Raw genomic sequence first — 12,045 nt, 5'->3', positions numbered from 1 at the left:
ACACCTATAATCCCAAGCACTAAGGAGGCAGAGGCAGGAGGAGTCACAAATTCTAGGACAGTCAGGGCTACATAGACAAAAATAAATGAATGAACAAACAAATAATTTTTTAAAAACTAGTTGTCAAAATAGAGAAGGTGTCTTGGGAGATGGCCTGCCCCATCTGGCTCTCATCTGGAGTATGCTTCCCTCCCACACAGGCAGCGCCCACTGGGAAACACGCTATGGGTGTTGCTGCTGACATGTGTTTTTGCTGGGAACAGCCACCATGCTGTGCAGCAGTGCTTGAGGAATTTCTACGTACCATTTAGAACAGTGGCTCTCAACCTTCCTAAGGCTGTGACCCTTTAATACAGTTCCTCATCCTGTGCTGACCCCAGTCATAAAATCCTTTCATTGCTACTTCATAACCGTAATTTTGCTACTGTTATGAATCATAATATAAATAACTGATTTGTGATCCCCAAAGGGCTTACACCCCATAGACTGAGAACCACTGATATATATACATTGTGATTCACAATGCCCTGGCACACAAAAGATAGAAGATAGCTGGGGTTTGTTTAGTGCTTTTTTTTTTTTTTTTTGATGTTCTGAGGATGGAAGCCCCAGGCAGTTTCTGTGCTAACTGAGCAGTTCCTAACATATACACAGATAAAACAAGCCTTAGTTTAAGAGGGGTAGTAAGAAGTTACCCGCTCAACAGAGTCCTAAAACGTTTCATTAACAACCAAGTTCCTTGAGGGACCTTACTGTCAGGGCCAAAAGGACATATTCCATCATGTGCTGATGATATGAACCATTATTTACACATGTAAGCACAACAACATACTACGTGGGCCTACCTGACCAATGATATGAACCATTCATTTATCCACGTAACATGTGAGCACCATGATGTACTCTAATTGCGGTATTTATCTACAAAAAGCCCGTCCAATCTTGAAATTAGATTTCACACAAAAATGTTTTTCAATTAAGGAGACAGAAAACATGACATATTTTCAGATTTCTGAATTCTGCTTTCTGATGGACAGTATCTCAGTTTACTCTCAAAAAACAACCAAACAAAGCCCTCAAAAAGACATAGCTGCAGGGCAGGGACAGGAAGGGCACCAACCGATCACAGAGTTCCTGGCGGCTCAGACACTGGCCACCTGATGTGCCTCAAAGTGCCCAGTTGCCTTCTGGTGAGCTTCTCAAGCATTTTACCCTTTTTTGTTTTGGGGACCCAGTTCAGGGTCCCCCACTGTTATTGTCACACACTGTGTTAAGATCTTTTGTTTTTGTTTTTGCTTGTTTTTTGTTTGTTTGTCTTTTGTTTTTGTTTCGAGACAGGGTTTCTCTGTAGCTTTAGTGCCTGTCCTGGAACTAGCTCTTGTAGACCAGGCTGGCCCCGAACTCACAGAGGTCCACCTGCCTCTGCCTCCCGAGTGCTGGGATTAAAGGCGTGCGCCACCACCGCCTGGTTACTGTAATTTCAAAATAAAATTTAGGCACATAGAAAAAAAAAATAGCCCAGGATGGCCAGGGCTCCACATAGAAACACTGTCTAGAGTTAAAAAAGGAAAAAAGAAAAAAACCAAAAAAGACAGCTCACAGAAAGAGCTGCTTTTGTTTATGTTTGTCAAATAAGGGAAGACAATAAATGCATAGCTGGGGGGTTCTGTTACACAATCAAGTACCCTACTTTCCTTGCCTGTGGACCAGTCTTTCTGACTGCGTGGTAATCACCTCTGAGAAGTTCCAGACAGTTCTATGTAAGTCAAGTACTTAAAAGTCAAATACCTGCTAATTAAAAAAAAACAAAAACAAAAACAAGCCTGTCAGACCTTGGTGTCCAGTGATCGTCACCCCATCTGAGGTAGAAGGGCTGTAAACACAAAGCTAGCCTCTGATACATAGAGACACAGTCTCCAAACACAAACTAAAGCTGAGGCTGTAGCCCAGCTCCGGGTTCTCTCTCCATCAGTTAATAAAACAGGCATGGTGACAGATACCTATAACCTCAACATTCAGAAACCAAAGGCGGAAAAATTATAGTTCAAGGCCAGCTTGGGCTACATGAGCTCCTGTCTATGAACAAACAAACAAACAAAATAACAAATTAATAAAATAGACGATAAAGTCGCCCCTGTGCCTTTTGTTTTTTTAGGACAGGCTGGTCTTGATCGATGGTCTTCAGTATCTGATCTCCCTGCTTCTACCTTAAAAGAGATGGGATTCCAGGCGTGTGGTGATAAAGCATGTTTTACTTGGTGCTGGGAATGAACCCAAAACTTTGTGTGGGCTAGGCCAACATCTTGCCAACTGAGCCATTTTTATATTCTGAGTATATTGTAAGCGGGAAACACCTGGTTCACAGCTATACCTTACCTCATGATCATGAGCATTCCTATTTCTTTTTTTCTTTTCAGGCCTCAATCAAGACTTCACTCGTGTTAGGCAAGTGATATGGTCTACTGAGTTATATCTAGAGCCCTTACCAATCCTATTTTGCACTGTCTAAAGCGCTCAATTGGACTAAAAATGCATTAAGTAAACTTATAAAACCCAGACTCCAGACAAGTTTTATCAGCACTGCCTGTCAGATGATCAGCAAGTTCTCCAATAATGGAGTCCTGCAGGGTGTGGTCCTTGTTTCAGGGAACCAGGCTCTGGGCTTTCCAGCTCTCTTTAGCTGATATGGGATGGTCAAATAATAGCAGTATTCCTGCAGAGGGGCTAATTGCCAGGTGGACAAGCTATCTCTGGAGCACATCGTCAAAGCTAACCCTACAGCAATAGTCACTGGCTTCTATGCTCTGGCAAGAGGCAAACAAGTCCCAGGGAGAGATAACAGTGTGCAGCAGACATCTGATAAGGACTTGATAATTGATCCCCACATAAAAATCCAACTCAAGAATCACACTTCAGAAACGCTGGCCAGGGAGAAGAGTCAGAGCTAAGGTTGTGATCTATACAGGGAGGAGGACTGGCAGTGCTGTCATCGTAGACACCTGGAGCAGCGAGGCCGAGGACAGAGTGTGGCCAACAGAATAACTCTGACTGTCCAAGGTAGAAAGTCTCATGCAGTGTGTCAGCTCAGCAAATGGAGCACAAAGTGCTCCGTTACATCTGAGCTTCAGACCAATGCTAAGGAGGGACTGGGGATGTAGCTCAATGGTAGAGCACATGCCCAGGCTATGCAAGGTCCTGAATTCTACCTTCAGAACTGAAAAACAAACAAACAAATGCAAATTTCCCCCTACACCTAACCCTAACCCAACTACTGAATAATTTCTTAGACCTATTCTTAAACGTTGAATAAGGTACACTGAAACTAAAAAATTACATTGTGTTTACCCGAATCCAGGTGGGCATCCTATATTTAATCTGACAATCTTAAATGGAAGTAGAAAGGCAGGAAATCATAGGCGTCCTCACTCTGTGCAGGTTTACAGAAGGCTATGCACTGAAATGCTAAAGGAGCTTAGATGTGGACAATAGAAAATGTGCTTTCTTTCTCTGATAAGGTCTCACGCAAGCCAAGATAGCCTCAAACTTGCTTTATAACAGAGGCTGGCCTTGAACTCCTGACCCCTGCTTCTCCACCTAGAAAGCTAGGATTCTAAGTGTGTGTTACCACATCTAATGTCATGCTGTTGTTGTTTCTCTTCCTTCTCCTTCTTCTTCTAGACGGGTTTTGTTTGTGCCTAGGCTAGCTTCAAACTGTTGATTCTCCTGCCTCAGCTTTTCTGAGTGTTGAGAGTGTAGATATGTATTGTCTCGGCTGGGTGTGGTGGCACACACGCCTTTGATCACAGCATGCAAGAGGCAGAGGCGGGCAGGATTGTGAGTTCGAGGCCAGCCTGGTCTACAGAGCCAGTTTCAGGACAGGTAAAAATGATGTTGATGTGAGTTGCCTGCCCTTAAGCCACAGTGAAAAGACAAAATGATGACACAGGCCAGGGTTTTTTTCCCTCAGCACCATCCTTACAGATAGGTGATTCTCAGGCGTAGAGGACCGCTCCATACATTCAAGAGTGTTTAATAGCACCCGGGCTTCAACCCACTGGACAGTAAAAGCATCCCCCATGTGACAATTAAAAAAAAAATGTCTCCAAGTATTACAAATTTTTCCTGGGGAGCGAAATCTCCTTCTGTTGAAATCACTGAGTTAGAAGAAATGGCGAAATGAAGAGAAAGTGTCACATCCGTTAACCAGTGGTCACATAACAAAAGACTGTTCTCAAGGGAGACGTTCTCAGCTCTACTGGGGCCCTCCAAAACCATAACAGGGAGGAGAAAGCCTGGTCACTTCAGCTAAGACAATTAGGAACCCTTCAGCTGCCAGAAGCACTTAGGAAGACTCTCGGGTGAGCCAAGCCAATGATGTCCTGTATAACCATGCATACATCACGCAGGCAGGACGGTGCACCCAGCCTTTGAAGAGGCTCTTTTTAAGCTAACCTCCTCTTCAACTGAACTGTTTCCAAATCTCTTCCTGCCATTTGGAAGCTGAGTGATTCTCAGCTGAAAAGGCCTGTGTGCGCGAGGTGCAGATGGCAGCAGTTAGGGCCCTCACCAGATGCTGCAGCCTCTAATTTGATTGAAAGGATATAATTAGACAACAGAAACACTTTAATGAAAGAGCAAAACATGGAGGGAGGGAAGGATTGAAGGCCCTTAACTGATGCCAAAACACCCACCAGTAATAGAGGCTTTGAGTCTGGGGCAAGGCGAGGGGAAAGCCCCCGAAAAAGAGTCCTCACCCTGTTTATTTCCCCATAGACAGAGAAATGGGGATTTTATTATTGTAGATTTCCACTGTATTTTATGTGGGAACAAACTGATTAGAACCAGAAGATTCTTCGGAAGAACTTCAAAGAAAAATAAATATGACTTCTGTGGTCATTATTAAAAATATTTTTACCAGCCCAGTAATTTTCTTTGAAGATGAATTTTTATAGATTGAACAGCAGCAAGTAATTTACATACTAAAACGGGATTGGCTAGCAATCCCTACTATTCTAGAAAGCTGCCATGTTGGCTGCCATGTTGTTATTTGATTTGGGGATACCAAGAAAGCTACAAACACCATAATGTATCTACTTTGAGGATAAAAAGAAACCACACAGTGTCCTCATACAGGCTGATGGCTACCACCATTATGATTCATCTTTAAAAGTTGCGTATGCTGTCTTTACTCTTTCCTGGCTTTAAAGCTCTGAGTGTGAGTATACTGTTCTGGTTCTAACCAAGAATCTAAGCAAACAGAAAGAAATGCAGCCCCCAGAGTCTGCAGTTGCTAATGTGCTGTGACACTCAGGTTTTGGAAGCAGTCACAGCCTCCTTAGTCCACTAGGAACAGGGCCTCGCCCTTGCGGTAAATTGAACAATAAAAGTTTAATGCTTTGGTTATGTGCCAGGGATTAAACTGTGGCGGGAGAATCTGGAAGCTGGTCCTCGCAGGGGTGAACTGCAGAAGTAAGAGGGACACTGTCAACTCTGCCCATAAGATGTCCATCTTATAAAGTGCCCTCCACTTCATTCCTTTTCAGGCTGGTACAAGGGCAGCCTAAGGAGGTGCTTACCTAGGAAGAGGTTGGAGGAGAAGGCAAACAGTGTAGAATAACATTTCTACAACTGCCCCTCTTCTCTCCCTGCTCTGCCTGAATAGAGACTGTCTTAAGAGGATGAGGTCTAGGGATACGACGTCGCATCTTGGGAGGAACACTGATGACGACAAGAAAGGGAGAAACATGGTTGGACCTCAGTGCCCACCGTACCTAAAAGAATACTCCTGGTTCTAAAGCAAGTGTCAAGGTCAAACTGAACACAGAAGGAACGTCAGTCATCCTTCTTACCTGTGTGGAGGCTGCACCCTGCACTAGTCAGAAATGCATCTGCCAAATGGAGCAGAGGCTGGAGGAAGCGCTCCCACCTCTAAACATGTACAGGGGTGCTGGGGAACCACAATTCCTAATATTTGTTCTCATTCAGGAGGTAAAACCTCAGACAAAAGCTACAGACATCAACTGTGGGCGTCTCCTGAGCTTTTCCCATGAACTGTCCAGCAGCACAAACACACGGGGCTTGTTAGGTTTCAGTGTTTCACTTTGTTTTTCAAAATTCTTTAATTAAAACAAAAAACCCCAGCTATCCAAAGCACACTGCTGTTTTAACAGGACAGCAGAAGTGTAGCAGTAAAAACCAATAGCTTAGGAAGTGCCAGGAGTTTGGACTCTTCCTCCCCTGTCCCCCTTGGTTGTTTCTCTAGGTCTCAGGGCTGGTGCCACCTGCTGCCTGACTTTTTTTCTGCCGGTTTTGCTGAGTGAACAAACTAGGGGGCGGCTCTGAGGTAGGAATTATTTCCTTAAGCAGTGCACTGAATTACACTGGATTCTCACTTATTAATGATCGGAATTTATGCATACAAGCTTTTCCCAGTTGTATCTTTTTAAAAATCATGGTAAAATACAAAATTTACCATTTTAGCTAGCATTTCTTCCTTGCTACATTGTACAGGCAGGCTGCGAGCCTCCAACTACTCTCTTACTTCAGCCCTCCAAATAGCTGCATACATCCAAAATACAGCACATGTCACTGTGCCCGACTCGCAAGTGTCTGTCAAAGTTAATTCATAGTAAGGGTAAAAGGTTCATCCACTGGCCAAAAATCAGCCCTCTTTGTTGCTTTTTCCAGATCAGTAAACACTTAAGTCAATTCACGTGGACCTTGTGCAAGACTTAGAACAAGTACAGCCTATGGACCAAATCATGACCCATAAACTAAGTTATGGTTAGTTATGTAAGCTTTTAATTATAAAAATTCAAAAGGACAATATATTAAGACATGTAAAAATAATATAAACATTCAAATTTCAATGTCAAAAGAGTTTTATTAAAACACAGTAATGCATTCAGGTAGTACACACCTTTGCTCTCAGCCTTTGGGAGAGTAGATATTTGTGAGTTCAAAGCCAGCCGTGTGTGTGTGTGTGTGTGTGTGTGTGTGTGTAAGAGAGAGAGAGAAAGAGAGAGAGAGAGAGAGCGAGAGCGAGAGACAGAGAGAGCTATATAGTGAGACCCTGTCTTGGAAAAAAACAAAAACAAAAAAAAATAGCAATGCTTGTTCATTTTGTCTTGACTACTTTTGCCTCCAGAGTTGGAGGTAAGTGATAGCAACTGTGGCCGTCTATGGCCGATAAAGCCTAAATCATTTACTGTTTTGCCTTGGTCTAGAGCCTCATGAGAGTTCCAAGATCAAAAATTCTAAACTAGGGGCCATCAAGACAGCTCAGGAGATAAAGGTGTTTGAATCAAGCCTGGAAATATGAATTTAATCTCTGGGACCCACAGAATAGACAAAGAAAATTGGCTCCCAAAAGTGCTCTGACCTCCATATTCAAGACATTATACCCCCATGCTCATAAGCACCAATAAAAAAACACTTTAAAGATTTTAGATTCTAAACTAAAGATGGTTTACTGCCTACTGCCAAAAATCCCCAATTTTGATATTATGAAGCTATAAATTTGTCTTAATCATTTTGCTTTTGGTCTATCTATACTAAACTCTGAGCACATTAATAGCTGTATTGAACGCACCAACTTGCATTTGTTAGCAGTGAGCCCAAATGCAATACTTTCTTGCTTTAAGATTTATAAAATGAAAGCTGGGCATTGTGGTGCACACCTTTAATCCTAGACTCGGGAGGCAGAGGAGGCGGATCTTAAAGTTTGAGGCCAACCTGGTCCACAGATAAGAGTTCCAGGACAACCAAGACTACATAAAGAAACTCTGTCTCAAAAACACAAAACAACAACATAAGATTTATAAAAGGGCTCACTGCTATCTTAAACAACAAATTCCAGACGAGAAGGTAGGTGAGTATGGTGAGAGGCTAGAAAAGACTCGGCGACTAAACCTCCGTCTTCCTTCTTATCAGCTGTGAAAGAAGAGAAAGCACGTCAGAAGAAGAATGGAGAGACGGGGAATCATTTGGGGTTGACTACACACTATAATTAGAATAACACAGAAGGGGAATGAGCTAACTGTTTTCATAAAGTCAGCATTCAAAAATGCAAACCACCAGTAATTTAAATATTACAAAGTTGTGCAGAATATAAGTATTGGAATAATTTTTTCCATCCACAAAATTTTAGAGAAAATTATAGTATCACAAAATATGAAATGGTAAGTTTGGCATATTCTCAGTATACAACTTTTTTTTTAATTGGAAAGGATTTAACAAACTAGTGGCTAGGCTCTTGACAGTATGTGATGCCTAAAACCATGTGGTGTGTCTCTGAAACTGCTTCTGGAACCAGAGGGGAAATGTCACCAAAGCACTAATGTAGCAGAATGCTAAGAAAGCAGGCTGATGAGATTCTAAAGCACAACAGCCATGCATTTGTCCATACCCAAGACTCCTAAACAAAAGCATCCCGACTTACCCAAGAGCTGCATCTGACATAACAAGGCAAAGGTGCCTAGTACATGCCACCTCCAGCAAGCACTGGCAGAACAGGCTCACGACGCTTTTCAGAGCTATATTACTGTGCCCTTTCCACAGCAGAAACCAGCCTATTTCTGCCCGCACCTCTCTCTCCACAGAGTACACTAAATTCCGAACACATCGATGACAAAGTGGAGCTAAGGGGTTACTAGGTTACAGTTATGTTGACACGTCCTAGCTCTAGGAACGTCCCTCCCTCCTTGCTCACATACAACAGCAGAAGTGGGCAAATTATAGAAGTCCCATAGAAGGCACCAATCACCTAGAAACCACTTGTACCGAGCCTCAGTTTTGGAGTGTTGAGAACCGTTCATTCTGCAGTTCCAAAGCCCACCTTTGCCTTTTGCCAGGATTCCCAGGGTAAACCAGGTATCTAGTCTTTAGTGAACTGGAAAAGACTATAAAAAATATTTTAAGTATTTACTAATGGCCGTTTGTACATGGTGGTACACTCTATGCATGTTGCCTACAGTATATCACTAACACTCGGCACGGGAGTGAGTTATCATCGTCCTCCCTTTTACAGATCTACTAACCGAGGTTCACGGAGCTCAAAGTTTGTCTTAAAATCACACAGAAAATAAGTCTCAGCCTTTTCTCTAATCCAAGCTGGCAAGAAAACAAAGCAACTCCAGAGTTTTCTTTCATCAGCAAAACCCTGTCTTTGCAACATCCCAATCTGCAACTTAGGGTGGAGACCCCAGCGGCAGGTTCACCAGTATATGCTCAGCACCCAACAACCCGCAAAGAAACTGAACTGGGCCGGACAACATCTTCATGCCTGTTCTTCCACGGGAAGGGATTCTGAGGCAAGGAAGGGCGTGGGGAAACTGAGCAGAGCCCAGCTTCTATCCTGGCTGAGGACACCACCTCGGGCGGACCACGCGGGGGACTCGGCCTGGGAAGCAGGACGCCGTACTCGGCGTAGCCCGCACTGGTACGGGCGACCTTAGCCGTCACGCATCCCTTCTCTCCCGCAAGCAGTGAGCTGAGTCTCGGAAAGTTCGAAGCCGGCGCGCGGGGCAGAGTCCTGGTAACGGGGCAGGCGCATCCACGCCGCGTTCCGGGACAGAAGCCCAGGCATCGCGTTCGCCGGGGTCCACGCGCGAGGGAAAGAGAGCCGGGCGTGGGGAGGGGAGGGCCGGGGTCTCACTCACCGGGGCCGGGGCGGGGGCCGGGCGCAGGCCGGGCCGCCAGAGTGAGCGCAGCGGCGGAGAGCAGCGCGAGGCGGGCGGCGGGCGGCGCCATGGGCCGTCAGTGCGGGACCCCCGGGCGCGGCCCGGGGCAGAGGGGGCAGCACCGGGAGCCGGGGACGGCCATGGGAGCAAGACGGAGCTCAGCGTCGCCCCGCCCCACCCGGCCGGCCCGCCCCGGCCCGCCCCGGCCCGCCCTCCTCAGCACCGCCCCGGCTGCCGGCTGCCGGCAAGGCTTCAGAACGGGGCCGACTGCGCATGCTCGCCCTGCCCCGCCGCCTGCCACTCACGCCCCCGAGCCCGCCCCCGCCTTTCCTGACCCCGCCCCCAGGGGCCGCTAGGCGAGGCCACTGGAGGTGAGGCGTCTACAGGTGAGGGTGTCCCCACGCTGAGGGTTGGCGGGGGTGACAGGCCGGGCGCCCAATGACCCCAGCTCCACCCTCACCTGGGTCGTGACCCACGCGCGGGCTCCACCACAGCAGTAGTAAACATACAGCCTTCTCTTGCTAGGCTCATGGTAGTGGTTAGCCAAGGCTTGTCAGACCCCCTCGGCTCGTATCCCACTTGGTCACTGGTAAGCTCTTGTACAAGTTTAAAGCAAACGGGGCTGCCTTCTGCTAAGTGGAGCGTCGACACCATCTGCTCCCCAAGGCGGTTGTACAAAATGAGATGTGGCCTAGAAAGAACGCACTAGCACAGCAGGAGCTCAAAAAGTGTGGAGTTCTTTCTCCTGGAGAAGTCCTGCAGCTATCAGAGCGACAGCATACCGAGCCCTGTATAGAATCCTATCGCATCCTGTGTCAACTAGGGCAACTTATTGCTCTTTAAAAAAATATTTTATTGGGGGCGTAGGGTGGGAGGAGGGGGAGGGAAATGGGAGGCTGGGAGGAGGTGGAAACTTGTTTTTAAAAATTAAAAAATTTAAAAAAAATAAGAAAAAAAATAGAAAATAAAAAAAATATTTTATTTATTGCCGGGCAGTGGTGGCGCATGCCTTTAATCCCAGCACTCAGGAGACAGAGGCAGGTGGATCTCTGTAAATTAGAGACCAGCCTGGTCTACAAAGCGAATTCCAGGACAGTCAGAGCTGTTACACAGAGGGGTAAAATATACATACATTATTTTGTCTATGTATGTGGGGGGGGGAGTGCGTGCGTGAGGTCAGAGAACCACTTGAGGGAGTCCGTTCTCCTTGTGCCATGTGAGTTCTGGGAATCGAACTTAGGCCGTCAGGTTTGATAACAAGTGCCTTTAACTGCTGAGCCATTGTACCAGTTTCTTCTTATTATTATTATTTATCATTATTTTGAGTCAGGTTCTCACTATGCAGTCCTGGCTGACTTGGAACTATGTAGATCAGACTGGCCTCGAACTCACAGAGATCTTTCTGCCTACGCTTTCTAAGTGATGGATTAAAGGTGTGTGCCCCCACTCCCCGTTAAATTATTTTTGATTATCATAAAATGAGTGACACTATTTATATATTGTATTTGCTCAACCATCAGCAAAACAGGGACAATGGAAGACCTCAAGATTCAAAGAGATAGAAGCAACTAAAATGCTCAACTCGATGGACAGGCGCTGTGTCTACTGCACACCGGAGACTGGGGCTCCCGAAAGCTGGTGGCTTAAACTTGGCCTCTGCGAGGCAGGACCTTTTCCCCTCACCCTTCTCTCCCCCACCCGCCCCATGTTTCGAATCTCCTTCCTCCTCCTCACACCCCCAGGCAGCAGGGATTTTCCTATTGCCCTCTCCTAAAACGCCACGGTGACGCATGGCGGGACAGGTCCGGGCCTCGCACCGGGAGCTTTCAAGTCCTTGGTCCTGGACAGGCAAGTGTGGGCCTGCGCCCTGATGGGCGGCAGGATCATCTGCCCTCCTGTGCCAACTCGCTGAGCCCGGAGCAGGGCTGGGCCGTCGTAGCCCTGCGAGATTCCCTGGTCTGCATGGGGTACACCCATTCCTGTGCCCCTCGCCCTCTTGCTGTGCTTGCTTTCCCCCTGCCTGGCCACAATCGCGAGGTAGCTTCCAGAGCAGGGGCCCCAAGGGCGTAGCTACCTCCCACGAGGCGCCTGCCTTTTTGTCCCTCTCCACCCACACCATCCAGAGCTGTGGCAAGAAGAATCTTGTTCAATTGTTTGTTTTCCCTGTAGTCCCTGAATTCAAGAACCTTCGGTGCTCCTGAGTGGACGCCCCCACTACCCAGTGGGCACACCCTCCACCTGCTAGTGAGAACACAGCTTCCATGTTCCACACGTGGGGCTGTTGTATAATTTTTTTACTCAGGGCCTGACATGAACCATGAGTATTGGCCATTACTAAGTAGAGTTTCTGCCCACAGTTGGAACG

At 46.4% G+C, this 12,045-nt stretch overlaps 1 protein-coding gene across 2 annotated transcripts in view; it reads right to left on the bottom strand.

Annotated features, from left to right (window-relative positions):
• Kremen1 (kringle containing transmembrane protein 1) overlaps positions 1-9,836 on the bottom strand; it is a 68,088-nt gene extending 58,252 nt beyond the window's left edge. For both annotated transcript variants that reach the window (XM_041636403.1, XM_041636404.1), the window contains exon 1: positions 9,660-9,836. In XM_041636403.1, coding sequence (XP_041492337.1) covers positions 9,660-9,750 — 91 coding nt within the window. In that variant the 5' untranslated portion in view covers positions 9,751-9,836. The remainder of the gene's footprint in view (positions 1-9,659) is intronic.
• Positions 9,837-12,045: the final 2,209 nt, after the last annotated feature.

Source organism: Microtus oregoni, unplaced genomic scaffold (genome assembly GCF_018167655.1).
Source record: "Microtus oregoni isolate MIOR12 unplaced genomic scaffold, Mior012 000049F_ref0000343, whole genome shotgun sequence".
NCBI classification, from domain to species: domain Eukaryota; kingdom Metazoa; phylum Chordata; class Mammalia; order Rodentia; family Cricetidae; genus Microtus; species Microtus oregoni.
This window is presented reverse-complemented; position numbering and strand designations above follow the sequence as displayed.